The 18,066-nt window shown below is 42.3% G+C and overlaps 1 protein-coding gene across 4 annotated transcripts in view; it reads left to right on the forward strand.

Moving 5' to 3' along the window:
* klhl13 (kelch-like family member 13) overlaps positions 1-18,066 on the forward strand; it is a 94,496-nt gene that overhangs the window by 14,522 nt on the left and 61,908 nt on the right. For 2 of the 4 annotated variants that reach the window (XM_084320209.1, XM_084320210.1), the window contains exon 2: positions 834-923. In XM_084320209.1, coding sequence (XP_084176335.1) covers positions 856-923 — 68 coding nt within the window. In that variant the 5' untranslated portion in view covers positions 834-855. Of the gene's footprint in view, positions 1-833; positions 936-14,710; positions 14,850-18,066 lie in introns of those variants that run through there. The other 2 variants (XM_084320207.1, XM_084320208.1) reach the window with 2 other exon arrangements.

Below are 18,066 nucleotides of genomic sequence, written 5' to 3' on the forward strand. Positions count from 1 at the left end.
GCAATACCGCGGCAGCTCTAGTGTCACATAAGGTGCAGTATGCATGAGGTAGTGTTATAATTTACTATCTACTGAGTATACATTATTCACAGTATCACGGTATCCACTGAAATATACATTATTCACAGTATCACAGTATCCACATAGGGTGCAGTAAGCCTAAGGTAGTGTAGGTTGTCCTCCTTGGGTTCCTATAAGTCCCAGGTCAATGTCTGGTAGCAGTCGCTGTCGCTGCCCCCTGTTGTGGAGCCTGGAGGCTGCTAGTCGCTGCCCACTGTTGTGGAGCCTGATGGCCGCTGGTATGAAGGACTGTCCGAGGCGGTTAGTTGAGTGTCGGGGGGGGGGGGGGGGAATGAGTCTGTGGCTGACAGCCCTACAAAGGAGTATTCCAAGGTAAATCACGTTTTCACCAGTAACGTTACATTCTTTCCATCTAGCTCACGTTACAGTAACTGGCTAACCTGATCGACCTCTCCCTGATCGGGGCTTTTAGAGCTCAGAGTGCAAATCACTGTCTTCACGACTTGAGTCAGGTTGTGTTGTTGTTGTTGTTACTACTGAGTCAGGTTCTGACTAGCAGACTTACCTCTATCTAAAGTCATCTATGATAGAGGTAAGACTGCTAGTTTACTAGTAGATGACTTTACAATTTCTCTTTTAATAAAAAATTCTAATGTTGATTTTAGAATGCCAACGTAACGAACAAAGGTCCGAACGTTCTAATGTTTGGGCTCAGCCCTAACACACACACACGCACACACACAGTAATGTAAAATTTTAAAGCAACATGATCCAGCCGTAATAACGCTGTCGGTGTCTCCTGTGTGTTTCAGAGGTGTGGGCTTTGGAGAGGGGATGGACCACCCCATACACCCCACACACCGAGGGGAGCCCCTGCCAGTGCCCACCGGACTGCATGACAGGTACTGTGCAATGTAGGTCCACCTCTACCATCACCTTCCGGCCGCTGTCTGTCTGTCTGTCTGTCTGTCTGTCTGTCTGTCTGTCTGTCTGTCTGTCTGTCTGTCTGTCTCTCTCTCTCCTCCTTCAGGCTGCTGCCCACCTGTCTGTCTGTCTCTCCTCCAGTGTTTTGTGTGGCATATGTAGTCTTAACTTAAAGGGATATTTCACTTTAGTAGAATGTGTCAAGTTTCAGCTTACCTCGATGTAACTACCAACTTACCTCTGACTGAGGTAAGACTGCTAGTTTACTAGTAGATGACTTTACATAGACTGCTAGTTTACTAGTAGATGACTTTACATAGACTGCTAGTTTACTAGTAGATGATTCTACATAGAGGTACGACTGCTAGTTTACTAGTAGATGACTACATGGAGGTAACACTTCTAGTTTACTAGTAGATGACTTTACATAGAGGTAAGACTGCTAGTTTACTAGTAGATGACTTTACATAGAGGTAAGACTGCTAGTTTACTAGTAGATGACTTTACATAGAGGTAACACTTCTAGTTTACTAGTAGATGACTTTACATAGAGGTAAGACTGCTAGTTTACTAGTAGATGACTTTACATAGAGGTAAGACTGCTAGTTTACTAGTAGATGACTTTACATAGAGGTAACACTTCTAGTTTACTAGTAGATGACTTTACATAGAGGTAAGACTGCTAGTTTACTAGTAGATGACTTTACATAGAGGTAAGACTGCTAGTTTACTAGTAGATGACTTTACATAGAGATAAGACTGCTAGTTTACTAGTAGATGACTTTACATAGAGGTAAGACTGCTAGTTTACTAGTAGATGACTTTACATAGAGGTAAGAGGTAAGACTGCTAGTTTACTAGTAGATGACTTTACATAGACTGCTAGTTTACTAGTAGATGACTACATAGAGGTACGACTGCTTGTTTACTAGTAGATTACTTTACATTGAGGTAAGACTGCTAGTTTACTAGTAGATGACTACATAGAGGTAAGACTGCTAGTTTACTAGTAGATGACTTTACATAGAGGTAAGACTGCTGGTTTACTAGTAGATTACTTTACATAGAGGTAAGACTGCTAGTTTACTAGTAGATGACTTTACATAGAGGTAAGACTGCTAGTTTACTTGTAGATTACTATACATAGAGGTAAGACTGCTAGTTTACTAGTAGATGACTTTACATAGAGGTAAGACTGCTAGTTTACTAGTAGATTACTTTACATAGAGGTAAGACTGCTAGTTTACTAGTAGATGACTTTACATAGAGGTAAGACTGCTAGTTTACTAGTAGATGACTTTACATAGAGGTAAGACTGCTAGTTTACTAGTAGATGACTTTACATGGAGGTAAGACTGCTAATTTACTAGTATATGACTTTACATAGAGGTAAGACTGCTAGTTTACTAGTAGATGACTTTACATAGAGGTAAGACTGCTAGTTTACTAGTAGATTACTTTACATATAGGTAAGACTGCTAGTTTACTAGTAGATTACTTTACATAGAGGTAAGACTGCTAGTTTACTAGTAGGTTACTTTACATAGAGGTAAGACTGCTAGTTTACTAGTAGATGACTTTACATAGAGGTAACTAACACTGCTAGTTTACTAGTAGATGACTTTACATAGAGGTAAGACTGCTAGTTTACTAGTAGATTACTTTACATAGAGGTAAGACTGCTGGTTTACTAGTAGATGACTTTAGATGGAGGTAAGACTGCTAGTTTACTAGTAGATTACTTTACATAGACTGCTAGTTTACTAGTAGATGACTTTACATAGACTGCTAGTTTACTAATAGATTACTTTAGATAGAGGTAAGACGGATGAAACTTGACACGTTCTACTAAAGTGAAACATCCCTCTAAAAGCCTTGCTCTATACTGTAGCTTACTTAACACTTTCGATGCCGGCCGTGTTTTCCTTTTTACCCCCTTGAATGCCGCCACCCACTTCAATGTTGGCGTTAAAAACGCATAATCTATGTTTTAAATTATGGCTATGTGTCTAATCTGCCCGTTGTTTATCAATGACTTGTTTGCAGTCAACATTGTCGAAACGGATTGTTTTTTAATCAATCCTTTTTATAGCATTTCGAAAAGCTATCGTTCTCTCGAAAATTTCCGGAAAATAGAAAGATTCCCCCATAAACGGCATTTATTGGAATATTCTCGAATACACTAGACACGTTGTCATTTGGCGGCCTATTTATGAATCGTTTTCAAATAAACACTAGATTATCGATAGTATATGTGTACTTATGCACGCTATAGAAGCGGGCTGAAAAATCTATTCTCATTTCCTCAACATCACACACACACACACACATACACACATAGGGCACACGCTGTCATCTCAGTGAATACAGCTCTGATTATCCTAAAACTGGTAACATAGACTCCTTACCTTAGATCAGATGTTCTCCAAAAAGATTATTCCAATTCCTGATCGCCATTCCAAATATCGATCGCGTTTATTGATTGATTATTGGCTGCTGTAAATATATATTCCACGCTGCTTTCCATCTCGCGATCACTTCCCTCATCATCAGATCCCTCGCCAGCATAATGGAGCCAGTTGGCTCCCCCCACAGGGATCCAGCAGTATAATCGAATGGCCTGCAGTTACACAGGGATAGACGATAGGGGGCGGTATTTTCACATCTGAGCTCCTACCTAGAGGGTCTGCTGTACCAACGGGAGACTCGGTTGATGAAATATGAATTCAGATCGCTAATAAATAAATAAAAAAACGACAATTCGTGTTGTCGGCACTCAACGGGGGGCATGATAAGACGACAATACACGTCGCTGGCACTCAAAGTGTTAATGAAGTACCTCACTGTTATTTGACCAGGATGTTTGTTGATATTTCTGAACCTACTGGACTAAACGAGGTTATTATTATTTTTTAAATTTTTTTTTATCTTTAACACATTCCCGCCCGGCCACGGACATGTCCGTGTTTTGAATCCAACGGTAGAGGGCCAACCACGGACATGTCCGTGGCAAGGTTGTTTTGGCTTTTATTCCATTTTAATAACCTACTCAATGTCACAGAGCGGCACTGCAGATTTACCCCACTCTTGGAATTCTGAAAAGTGCATTACCGGCCAGATCCTCGTAGGGGCGCTGTCTCGATAATGCAGTGTTCCCTGTGGCAGAACGGTGCCTTCTTTTTCTTTACTTTGAATGGAGTTTACTGTTAGCTGGAATCTATACATGTAGCCTGTAGCTTGGAATACCTTTTGCGACGCAGAATCCACTATGCAGTAAAGGAATATATCATCAGCCAATGGACATATCGATCTACCAGATGGCGATCGATAACTGGGAAATCCTTTTGGGGATCCAACCGGCCCACGGTAAGATCTTTTTCACGTAAATGACATGCTGATCAGGCCTTGCTTTGATAGCCAACCAGGCGATCAGCGAATGTTGACTACTGAGGCTAACGCGGTTATTGGTAATCAATAATCAGAAACGATGTCCCCCGCCCCCCCCTTTCATGCATTCATGGTGGACCATGAATACCGACAATATGCATTTTGCGTTTTAGCTCTAGCTTCTGTAGTGCCGAGACGCTGTTCGATTTAATGTTATTAGCTTAGCGCCCTGTATCTTGCCTTCCAGGAAATATACTAGTCCAAATCCCATATAACGCTTATATTCACGAGGCTATAAAATGAGAACGTATTGATGAGAGAATTATTTCTTTAAGCCATTTTGAAGGGACGGTTTATGGTCTCAATTGACAATGAGAATGGACAGATGGCAATACTATAAAGTATAGATTTAGCTCTACAAACAGCCTCACGCACAATGCAAGTCTGTTTTGAAATGCTGGCCTTATAGAGTGAGATTAGACGGCCCCCAATGGCCGGGAATGTGTTAAGTGCAACTAAATTCAAAGTAGGAACATTATTCTTATTCAAAAGACAATCAACAATAATGGATGATGATCAAATTCCATGTTTGAAGTCTGTACTAACCGAGTACCGCCGGCGATCAGATGTGGAAAAAAGCGCCCCCTATCGTCTCCCAGATGACATAAGGGATTTTGGAATGGACTCAATGAAAATGGATGGGGAAAAAAATCCTGTACTCCACATTTTCCAGTCCACTGATGCAGCCGGGGTTATCAGAGTTCATTCTGGAGCCTCTGAGCCCCGCGGAATCATGTTCTACTGTATCACGTTGGATCTATACACTTATCGATTTTTTCGAATGGTGATCAGGAATTTGAATATACCAGTTGGATACCATCTGATGTCGGGTAAGGGATCTATGTTATCAGTGTTAGGATAATCAGACTCATTTTGATGAAGATATAAGCTGTTTTGTGAAATGTCCTATCGGTTTCACTGTAAAAATCCAAGAGGAAATGAACACAGCGATTATCCGTGAGCGGCTCGAATGGGCGTGCGTGTACGTATAATATTGATCATCTAGCGTTTATTTGAAAACGATTCATAAATAGGCCGACAAATATCAACGTTCTGGAATATTCCAGTAAAAGACGATTATCATAGAATGGCCCAGAATGGACTGTTTTTTACCTCAAAACGGGTGCTTTTCAAAATGCTCTCAAACGGAAATGAAGCGATAAAAAACCAATCTGTCTTGACAGCACTGACTGGAAAAGGATTCTTTGATAAGCGACGGGCAGATTAATCACATAGCCATAATTTAAAACATAGATTAGACGATATTAACGATAACATTAAAGTGGATGGTGGCATTCAAGCGCTAACTCTGGCGCCACCTGGTGGCACTGAAAGTGTTAAATAGCGCGGTCAATACCCTCCTGCACCACAGAGGCTGGGAACAGATCCAGACCTGCCAGCACTCTGCTGTAACCACCTCTGTGCCTGTAACCACCTCTGTGCCTGTAATGACCTCTGGGCCTGTAATGACCTCTGGGCCTGTAACGACCTCTGGGCCTGTAACTTAACTACCTCTGGGCCTGTAACGTAACGACCTCTGGCCTGTAACCACCTCTGGGCCTGTAACCACCTCTGGGCCTGTAACTACCTCTGGGCCTGTAATGACCTCTGGGCCTGTAATGACCTCTCAGTAACGACCTCAGTAATGACCTCTCAGCCTGTAATGACCTCTCAGTAACAACCTCTCAGTAATGACCTCTCAGCCTGTAATGACCTCAGTCTGTAATGACCTCAGTCTGTAATGACCTCTCAGCCTGTAACGACCTCTCAGTAATGACCTCTCAGTAATGACCTCTCAGCCTGTAACAACCTCTGTAACGACCTCTCAGTAATGACCTCTCAGTAACGACCTCTCTGTAACAACCTCTCAGTAATGACTCAGCCTGTAATGACCTCAGTCTGTAATGACCTCTCAGCCTGTAACGACCTCTCTGTAACAACCTCTCAGTAATGACCTCTCAGTAATGACCTCTCAGCCTGTAACGACCTCTCTGTAACAACCTCTCAGTAATGACCTCTCAGTAATGACCTCTCAGCCTGTAACGACCTCTCTGTAACGACCTCTCTGTAACGACCTCTCTGTAATGACCTCTCAGCCTGTAACGACCTCTCAGTAACAACCTCTCTGTAATGACCTCTCAGTAATGACCTCTCAGCCTGTAACGACCTCTCAGTAATGACCTCTCAGTAATGACCTCTCAGCCTGTAACGACCTCTCAGTAATGACCTCTCAGTAACGACCTGCCTGTAATGACCTCTCAGCCTGTAATGACCTCTCAGCCTGTAATGACCTCTCAGCCTGTAACGACCTCTCAGTAATGACCTCTCAGTCTGTAATGACCTCTCAGCCTGTAACGACCTCTCAGTAATGACCTCTCAGTAACGACCTCAGTAATGACCTCTCAGTAATGACCTCTCAGCCTGTAATGACCTCTCAGTAATGACCTCTCAGTAATGACCTCTCAGTAATGACCTCTCAGTAATGACCTCTCAGCCTGTAATGACCTCTCAGCCTGTAACGACCTCTCAGTAACGACCTCGGTAATGACCTCTCAGCCTGTAATGACCTCTCAGTAATGACCTCTCGGCCTGTAATGACCTCTCAGCCTGTAACGACCTCTCAGTAATGACCTCTCAGCCTGTAATGACCTCTCAGCCTGTAATGACCTCTCAGTAATGACCTCTCTGTAATGACCTCTCAGCCTGTAATAACCTCTCAGCCTGGAATGACCTCTCAGCCTGTAACGACCTCTCAGTAATGAGAGGAGTAATGAGTCACATCGCATGGTCCTTAACACATAAAAACTAATATATCATTTTTTTAATCTAGATTAATCTATCTGCAATCCTGGATTTAATCTAGATTAATCTAGATTAAAATGGCTCAAAAAAAAAAAAAAAAAAAAAAAAAAAAAACTGCCGAAGGCATTCAAAATATGTGTGTTCTACCCAAATAATGACCAGAAGTAAGTCCTTACTTTTTCTTTCCTCCTAATATGTTTCTCAGGCCAGGTGGCCCATTACACCATGAGCCCATCTCCCGTTTCCAAAATGCATTACAGACTGTTTGAAAAAGCTGTTTTGCTATGATAATTGGTAATGAAATATCAAAATAATGTTCAATAAGATGTACTTGTGTTTAATAAGTTGTTTTATTCAGAAGTTAACACAAATAAATAATATTACCAGTACAGTACAGTATCTAGCACTCTCGGGAGCAAAACAGAAAGAATCATTTCAAACTTGAACTATGTGACATGGCTTGAATAAACTGCTCCAGTGGAGTTGCTCAGTGGCCAATGGTGTCAACTGTGGTTGTACTGGGCAGCTCCCAGGTGTGAATGGAACTGTGTGAATGTGAAGCAGGGCGTTCCTGAAAAAGAGCATCTGTGCTCAGCGAACCTACCCTGGGTAAATAAAGGTAAAAAAAAGAAAATGTAAAAAAAAAAAAAAAAAAAAAATTAGATTAATGCGTTAATTATATTATCGCGCTATACTAGTATAGCGTTAACGCAGCACGTTAACGGCCCAGCTCTAATATATATATAAAGACAAAATATGTGAGGTGAGATATGGGCTAAAAAGACGGTATGTAGTAAATATTTACATTCTAGACTAGTTTATATTAGATTAGACTAGTTTATGAGATTAGACTAGACTAGTTTATATTAGATTAGACTAGTTTATATTAGATTTGACTAGACTAGTTTATATTAGATTTAGGGCTGTCTTAAGTAGGGCTGGGCGATATAACGATAACGATAAATATCGCGATATATTTTAATAATCGATATCGAATATCGAAATTAAAAAAAAATCGAAAAATCGTTTTTATTTTTATTTTTATTTTTTTTTTTTTTTTACCTGCAACAGGGCAGTTTTAAAACCAGAGACAGTGGACAGACTTGTCTTTCTTGCCTGCAACTTAAAGTAATGGCTTTGCTTGTCCAAATGACAATACTGACCAAATTCAGATTTCTTTTTCTCTTGTCCATTTATTTTGTTTGCTTTCTAATTTAAAATACATTTTGAAACCGTCTGTACACAGTAGGCTATGTGTGCTAGCAGAACTAGACTCCAGTCACGAGTCACAGTGCACATGTGCGGTGGTTTGTCCACCAAAAAAGCGCCAAAAGATCGAAAATAAACTAGCAGAGCCAGAACTGTTCAACTCCTCTGGAGCCACAGCCAGCAGAGAAGCCGGTTTACTTTAGCTTTTAAACCAGCTGCAGCCTGAGAACTGGAGTGTGAGGGGATGTAACACTAAAGATGGCGGCAATGACAAAGAATTGCTGCAAAATAAACCTGTTAAATATGTTTTTTTTTTTTTTATATACTTATAACAATTCGATAATTATCGATATCGAGAAATAAAATAAAATTATCATATCGTTATCGCGATATGATTTTTTTCCATATCGCCCAGCCCTAGTCTTAAGTGCTTCGAAGCTTCGTTCGATGGCACAAGCTTCGAACATTAAGAATTTCTTCAATTTTTATTTTTACTTCGGTGTGTGTGTGTGTGCATGGGGCCATTGGGTGGGGCCGGGGGACAAATACACTGGAGGAAAGTAACCCAGCTCAGCACTGCCCAAATTATATCATCACTATTGCCTGTTTGAAGGATATCATCCTCAAACACATATACACCACCTACACGCCTATTCTCAGTCTTTGCCCCACAATGGTGGAATGAACTACCCACCCCAGTTAGGACAGCCGAATCCCGTCCAATCTTTCGCCGTCGACTAAAGACTCACTTCTTCAACCATTATCTGAAATAAAATTAAAAAAATAAAATTAAAAAAATCTAACCCTAACTAACCTTACTGTCATGCACTTGTCCTAATAAACTAACCTACACTGTAACATGCAACACTTTGATGAATATTGTTACTCAGCTGATCATCAGGAAGGATACAACTCTGTCGTACAGAACTTGTAAGTCGCTTTGGATAAAAGCGTCGGCTAAATGACTAAATGTGAATGTAAATGCCTTGTAGAATTCCACACATAAGAAAGAAAGATACTGGGATGAATAAACAAAATGGGAAATAAAATGTAGAAATGCATGCAATACATAAATAAATATGAATCTCTAGATAAGGTGCTACTGAGATGTTTTGGTGAGTTTTTTTTGTGGAAGTAGCCCTTCTTAAAAATGCATGAAAGTTCACTGATAATTGGTCTGTAGTGGAGTCTACAAGGTCTACATTGCCGGACCTTGTAGACTGACATAATTCTGTGCATAGTTTAGTCTACACAGGCCATATTTCAAATAATCAAAATCTTACTTCATTCATCTTAAACATTCTTGATTTTGGGGGATTGGTAGTTCCCATGAAATCTGAAGTTGTTCAAACGACAACAGCGATCCACCTTGAATTAAATCACAGTCGTGTTGGCTGCGTCACAGTCACGAAAGGGGCTACTTAATTCATTAATCCAATCCACTATTTATAGAGCACATTTAAAAACAACGTTTACCAAAGTGCTGTACAAGTCCCACAACATAAGATTAAAAAAAAAATTAATAATTTATTTTTTAATTCGAAGCTTCGAATTAAAATCGAAGCTCGGCCCCGAAGCTTCGATTGCCAAAAAAAATTTGAAGGTCAGCCCTAGATTAGAGTAGTTTAGATTAAAATGTATTGTCATCATGCAGCACAAGTACAGTACAACGAAAAGAAGTTTGGTATCCAACCAGAGTGCAAATGTAACAGTAAAGTGCAACAGTAATATACAATGTACATGGGATTAAACTGGATATAAAATATATAAATTAGTACTACTGAGTAATGGTGCTACTGCTAATCAGATGAATGTACATTGTACAGTGATACAGGTATAAAGACAGTATGGTAGTTAGTCATACTGGCCAGCAGCGTAACTAGTAAGAGTAGTTAAGAGATATGTATAGATATAGTACAGTATGTACAGACCGATTTGTATATATATTAGTGCTGTCAATCGATTAAAATATTGAACTCTATTAATCGCATGATTGTCCATAGTTAACACTTTAAGTGCCGAAAACGTGTTTAGGCGTCTTTCCTAGCCATGCTAAAGTTGCAGAGGACGCCCTAACTCGTCTTTAATATCAATATTTCAAAAATCTGTGATCGAAATCATATTTTTCCTCCGCAGCCCTGAGACACAGTGCTGGCCTCCTCTCAACCCTCTAGCGGTTCAAGAGCGCCATCTGGTGGCCGATCGGCAGAAGCGCCAAACAGGAAGTCATGTGGATGTGGTGCTGATCGTCCATATTACTTCCGGGCACTCTCTATAGGTCCCGGGACTCGATCTCGACACAATACATAACGATCCGTTGCCAATAACTCGATAAACAACATGATTTGGACGTATATACTATTATACAACCTGGAAATAGATCGCGTATTTCTACATCCCATAATAGGAATATTTCAGTTCCACGCTCATTGTCCAACGGCGCGAGGAAGATACGGTAAGATTCAGCGTTATTTTTGAACGTGTTCGATATAAACCGCTCTGATGATCATATCACCCACACTAGATGAATGATATAACGCTGCCCACGGAATTATAAACGATCCCCCGCCCATCCGGTCATCATCAGATGATACGTAGAAACTTCTAGAAGTACGTCCAATTGAATTTTTGATCTCGCACAGATTCCTACCAAACTGTATTTCATCATCAATATAATGCATTTGGGGCTATAAATCACGTTCTGGAGAAAGCTGCAGAAAGAGATGAAAACATACTTATACTTTAGACCATATTTTACTATGAATATGTGAATGAAAAAGTTTAACGTTGCTACACAATGAACAATACATATAGGACCTTGAATGGGCCCTAATAATGGCAATCTAGCAATAGAATTTAAAAAGTTATAGCCCTGCAAAGAAGGGGAACTTCTCCATGTTAAATAGAGCTGGCAACGGATGGTATATCATGAATTTAGCCTTAGGCAATCAAAGTGTTAACTCGCGATTAATCGCAAATTAATCGCATTTTTATTTTAATTTTTTTTACCTTAAACAGATCTTTTTCAAGTTCCAAGTTTTAATACTCTTATCAACATGCGAGTCAACACATGCTTGCTTTATGCAGCCATTTAACACAAAAGGATGACCCTCATGCATTGCAAATTTGCATCAAATTCAAAACAGAGTGATGCACAAAATAATAATTTAAAACAATGAATAAAGTGTGCATGAAATGATGGGGGAAAAAAACGTTAGGAACTTGTTACATTCACCCACACAAGGGCTGAGTAATCGCACCCCCCCTCTCTCTCTCACACACACACTCTCCAGCTCTCTTTTTCTCTTGCCCCTTCCTCATATCTCTCACCCCCCTCTCTCTCTCTATATCTCTCACTCACACTTCAGAAACAAACACAGTATCAATGAGAGCATCAACAATACACCTGAGTGAAGTCTAGAAGAGAATTTTTTATTTTTATTTGTATTTTTATTTCTTAAAAGTTAATCGTGAGTTAAAAAAAATAGTGGCGTTAATAGAATCGGGCGATAACGCGTTAATACCGCGTTAACTTTGACAGCCTTAATATATATATATACACAGTAAGAATAAATTTATTGATATATATAGTATATACTGTACAGCATTATTGTACATGATTTGATTTGTTTTTTTTATCTACTTTTTTCTCCCATTTTCTATTTTTCTCCCATCCCAATTTCGTATCGTCCAATTCTACCCTCCCCTGTCTCGAACGCTGTTAGGCCATGCCTCCCATAAGCCGGCTGCAATGTGGACGAAGCCTTACATCACGTGTCCCCTCCGGTACTCGAGGAAGCAGCCGTCGCATCTTTTCACCTGCACAGCGCGATCTCTCAGCGGCGGGGGTCTGCGTGGGAGGGACACGCCGCCCCCGTCGCTTCCTGATTCTGCTGCGCAGGCGCACCAACCGACCTGTAGGAGTCGCTGTCCACAACGTCCGATCCCCACCCATCAGCTTTCCCACCCCTAACACTGCCAATTGTGTTAGTATGAACGACCAGCCAAGCTGTTAGCAATGCGGAGAGCTGGGCTCGAAACCAGCGTCTCCTGCATTGGTGGCGAGCGCCTTGCCCACTACACCACCTAGCCGCCCACATGATGTGATTTGTATGGGTTATATGCAGGTGTATAAGTACAGGTATATAGAAGGATTATATGCAGGTATATTCAGACAGATATGGATATATATATATATATATTAGCGCTGTCAAAATTAATGCTTTAACTCTGGAGATTAATTTAAATTATTTAAAGCGTTAATTTCTTTTAATCTAGATTAATCTATGGAGTGAAAATGTTTCAATATAAGAAAGCGGTCTAGCTGAGTCAATGTTGATGGTTTTGTTGAACATTTGTATTTCACAGGAGAGAAACTGTATTCAAAGAAAGCTATTCAAATAGTCTTTGAATCTAAATATACTTTCTTTGTGTTGATTTTACATTAATTCCATGATTTTACTCAAGTAAATATCTGTTACAAGCTTCGGTCTTAAGTAGAAAAATGCGATTTTTGTATCTAGATTAATTACAGAAAAGTGTGAGATTAATTAGTAAATTCTATTGACAGCACTATTGACAGCACTAATATATATATATATATACACGTATATTCAGCACTATATATGCTATCGTACATAGTTACATGAGTAGACTATAGTGTGAGGTAGGTCATTTATAATGATTGATTATTATGAATACTATGATTACAGTGTCAGGCACATTTCCATAACCGTCTAATCATTAGTCTGGGTGGAGGACGAGCTGTAAAAGAGTATGATTCCACTAACGGTAATAATTAACAATCGTGAACAAAGTGATTACAATAGATTACAGTATCATTACAATAGATTACAGTATCGAGCTAAATAATTGCAATTATTATTTGTGTCCTAATTGTGCCCTAGTGTCTGTCAAGCAGCGTGTGGAGGAGCATGTGATCCGGTGAAAATAGCCGTGAAACCGTAGCCGCGTTCACAGCAGCTTCATGCCGGAGCGATAAAGCAGGTATCTGTGGGTAACTAAAGACGCCCAGTCTTCTCCAGACGGTTCAAAGGCCTTATCCGAGCTCTGACCTCTCTCGTGTGGACGCTTATCTTTGTGTGCATCTAGGAGGGATGTAGATCTTTGTGTGCATCTAGGAGGGATGTAGATCTTTGTGTGCATCTAGGAGGGATGTAGATCTTTGTGTGCATCTAGGAGGCATGTAGATCTTTGTGTGCATCTAGGAGGGATGTAGATCTTTGTGTGCATCTAGGAGGGATGTAGATCTTTGTGTGCATCTAGGAGGGATGTAGATCTTTGTGTGCATCTAGGACGGATGTAGACTTATCTTTGTGTGCATCTAGGAGGGCTGTAGACGCTTATCTTTGTGTGCATCTAGGAGGGATGTAGACTTATCTTTGTGTGCATCTAGGAGGGATGTAGATTGTTATCTTTGTGTGCATCTAGGAGGGCTGTAGACTCTTATCTTTGTGTACATCTAGGAGGGATGTAGACTTATCTTTGTGAGCATCTAGGAGGGATGTAGACTGATCTTTGTGTGCATCTAGGAGTGATGTAGACTGATCTTTGTGTGCATCTAGGAGGGATGTTGGAAAATACTCTGATTCACCTGGTAAATAAAGTCTCCCTGGCCTTGAATTCCGGCACAAGGTGAAGCCAAGGAGATGAAGACTAACGTACCAGCGGAGATGTCTGTATCACCGACGGCAAAACGGGCATCTCTAAAACACCCCGCGCGGTCTTTGACATGTTATGTAGTGTGAATGCTATTTCTGGATGCTGCTCTCTGTGGATGGGTAGATACTGTTGTATCCACACCTCACGTTTAGCACCACCCCCCCCCCCCCCCCCCCCCCTCTGCTTTCTAGAACATGCAGGGACCGCTCCTCTCGCCAGGGGGCAGTGTTGTCGAGCTCCTGCGCTGTGCGGGGGGGGGGGGGGCATGGGAGGGCTTCTTCCTCCTCCAACGGCACTGAGCTGTGAAATGCAGCAGGGCTTCCAGGCGGTGTGGATACAGACTATTGGCTTCTCGGCTCATGTCACGGTCCTGCGTGTAGCCGTGCCTCTGCTCAGTCTCTCCTCCACTGCTCTGTCTCTCCTCTCCTCCCCTCCGCTTCTCTCGGTCTCTCCTCTCCTCCGCTGCTCTCGGTCTCCTCTCCTCCGCTGCTCTCGGTCTCTCTGCCGCTCTCTCGGTCTCTCTCTCCCTCCCCCTCCTCCGCTCTGTGGGCAGAGTGTGTGATGGAAGCTGTGGCGTCCGCCGCTGGAGCCTATTATTTGGTGAAATGCTCTTTGCCGTCGGTAGTACCGGTGTAGCAGCGCCACGCTGGTGACGACGACGACGACATGCCGTTGAAATGGAAGAGCGGGTCCCCGGTCAGCTGGAAGTTCCCGGTGCCGGTGCTGAAGACGTCCCGGTCCTCGCCCCTCTCCCCCGCCTACATGTGAGTGCTGCTGGGGGGAGGATGGAGTAGGATGGCGGTGGTGGGGATTATATGCATTTCTGCTCTGTTTTTACTACCATGTAGCGGTGATTTATTTTGGCAGCCCTTCCCCGTGGTTAGTGTGGCAGCCTGCGGCAGGCAGGCAGGAAGGATGACTGTGTGTCCTGGTTCTGTTGGACTGGCCTGGTTTTTCCCAGCAGGCCGTGTTTTAAGCCACTAGCTGGCAGAGCTGCCCTCCTCCTCCTGAGCAGTTAGTTCTGTCATCGCTGTGACCACATCCACCCCCACCCATATCACCCTCCCTGTGGCCCCCCCCCACCCTCCCTGTGGCCTCCCACCCTCCCCGTAGCTGTGTTTATCTGGGTGCAGAGACTCGGCTGGGCTTTGGGAGGAGCCTTTTGTCAGCGCCTGCCATGTCCTGGTTTAGCTGCTACGTATTGTCATCCGCTGCTGTTGAGGAGGGGAGGGGGGAGGGGAGGGTTCACGCAGGCTCTCTCTCTCTGTTCCCCTCTCTCTCTCGCTCTCTCTCTCTGTTCCCCTCTCTCTCTCGCTCTCTCTCGATCTCTTGCTCTCTCACTCTCTGTTCCCCTCGCTCTCTCGATCTCTTTCTCGCTCTCTCGCTCTCCCTCGCTCTTCCCCTCGCTCTCTCTCTCTCTTGCTCTCTCGCTCTCCCTCGCTCTTCCTCTCGCTCTCTGTTCCCCTCGCTCTCTCTCTCTCTCTCGTGCTCGCTCGCTCGCTCTCTCTCTCTCTCTCTCTCTCTCTCTCTCTCTCTCTCTCTCTTCCCCTCCCTTCTGATCCTGCTTACCGTGCGTGTGAAACGGGACAGGTACCCTGGCGAACGCGGTGTTCTGTAAACCTGGGGTAGCCCCCCCCCACCCCCTCGGTCTGATCCTCATCCCAGTACAGAGAGATGGATGGTTGCATAATGCGTGGTTTGTTTTGGAAGGACACATGTAACTACACAGATACATTGCTAGGCACAGTATCTCAGCTGTCGTTTCAATTAGCCATCAGGGGTGAATATAAAGAATGATTGGCCAAATAAATTATTGTTATTATTATTCATTTGAAATGAACTATCAAGGAAGAAATGGACCTTTGGGAATAACGGGCAATTTTACGAGATGTTCGTTTTTATTAAACCTTTTATTTAGGATCCATGTATATGAGGCTGATGCATGAAGGAGAGCTAGTGGATCCCTCCATGGTGTGAAGGAGAGCTAGTGGATCCCTTCATGGTGTGAAGGAGAGCTAGTGGATCCCTCCATGGTGAGACATGAAGAGCTAGCTACTAGTGGAATAATGTAGGTAATGATACCAGTAGGTAATAGGGCTGTCACTTTAACCAAAAAATCGAATTCAATATCCGTTGCAGAATGTAGACAAGTTTGAATTTGAATTTCAGTGTCAAAAAAGGTCTTTAAAATTGCACAACTAAAAATAACCATGAGCAGTAATTATTTAGAATACGTGTAGGTCAGCTACGTAATGGTGGACCGACTCACTTTCCTGCTGCCGTCATTGACGAAAAACAATCCGCCGGAGCGTCACGTTCTGTGGAGCAGAGCATGTCCAGACTCCAGACAGCAGCGTGATACAATCGCCCCCATAATTATGTGCATTTCCGAGAGTCCGAAAAATCTGCTGTCCCTCATATTAGCAGGGCTCTCTTCATCACGTCGTTAGCATTGGCTAGCTCGACAGCTATTATGAACGTGTCGAAAGTTTCCAGCCAGTGAAGTTATGCAACACATTACCTATGGACATTAGGGAAGCTAGTTTTTCAAAAATAACCTAAAAACGTACCTCTTCACCATAGTATTTTAATACACTCCACTGTTGATTGTACACTATTTTACTCTGTCCATTCTATTTTATTGCACTGCACTGTTGCATAATTTTACTATCTATTCTATTCTATTTTATTGCACTGCACTATTTTACTCTGTCCATTACATTTTATTACAGGTTCAAAACTGTCCGGTATTAAACTGTGGGTATCAAGCAAGAAAGACTATCAGGCTTTAAAACTGTGTAGGACCCAGGCCTAGAACTGCGCCCTGAGAGGGAGGTTTGAAGGGTCAAAGTGGGTATCAAACAGGAGGGGATGTTGGATCCTAATGTGAAAAACGGTGATTTTATATGTCTGCACTTTATGTGCTAATTTTATGCCTGTCTTTCTTCTGTTGTGAAGCACTTGTCTTTGAGCTGCAGTTTCTGTATGAAAGGTGCTATACAAATACAGTTTATTATTATTAAGACACTTAACCCCTAATTGCTCCTCTTGAGCAGATTGGCACCTTGTATGGTCGCCTATGCCGTCGGTGTGTGAATGTGAGGAACTAAATTGTAAAAGAGCTTTGGATAAAAGCTGTTATATAAATTCACAATTTGCCATTTAGGGATGGGCGTGAGTAATGCATTACTCCAGTACTCACCATTTCAACTGAGCTCGGGTGGTTTTTGAGGGGGCTTTTTAAATTTGTTTTATTGTTTACCACAAAATGTTCTTTTGTTACTGACACAGAAATCTTCAAGGTGTGAGTTGTTGCCCCGCCCCGCACCACCACACTACTTGCTATTTTCAGACTTGTTGTGTGATGAGTCTTCTAGGCAGGGTGACGTCGGGCCTCCTGATTGTAGGTTACAGATGCTGTGGCCAGCGGGGAGAGTTCCCCCTCTGCTCTCTGAGTTGTAGCTGCCCCACCCTTGGCTACTCGTGGTACGGGCTCTTTATGTTGGCAAACTGCTAGACTTTGCATTGTCCGTTGTGTGTCTCTGTGTCTCAATGCAGCAAAGTGGTGGTCGATGCAGTCCGGTGAAATATTTTAGGAACCACTTTACCTCTTAAGCCCGAGCGGACCGGTACGAGATTGATATCATGCCATAAATCCATCTCTACAGAATGTATGAATTAATGTTGTGTTGTTGTTTTTTTAGCCAAGAGTAAAGACCCTAACCCTGTCAAAACAGCAGTCAAAATGTATATTTTGAGCACTACGTTTGTTCACCAATGATTTTAAGTGTTATTAGTGAAATATAAGTTTATAGAAAGCTCAGCGCATTGAGTCTGAAAAAGGCACTTATTGACGTGAGGGTTTGGCGCAACCTAACTTGAGTAGTCTTTTGAGAGAAGAGACCCAGGGCTTTCAATGGGCTTTAAAAAAAAAAAAAAAAAAACTACACTTCCCAGCTCACGCCAGCCCGCTAGTCATCT

Source organism: Notolepis coatsorum (genome assembly GCF_963971535.1).
Source record: "Notolepis coatsorum genome assembly, chromosome: 8".
NCBI lineage: Eukaryota > Metazoa > Chordata > Actinopteri > Aulopiformes > Paralepididae > Notolepis > Notolepis coatsorum.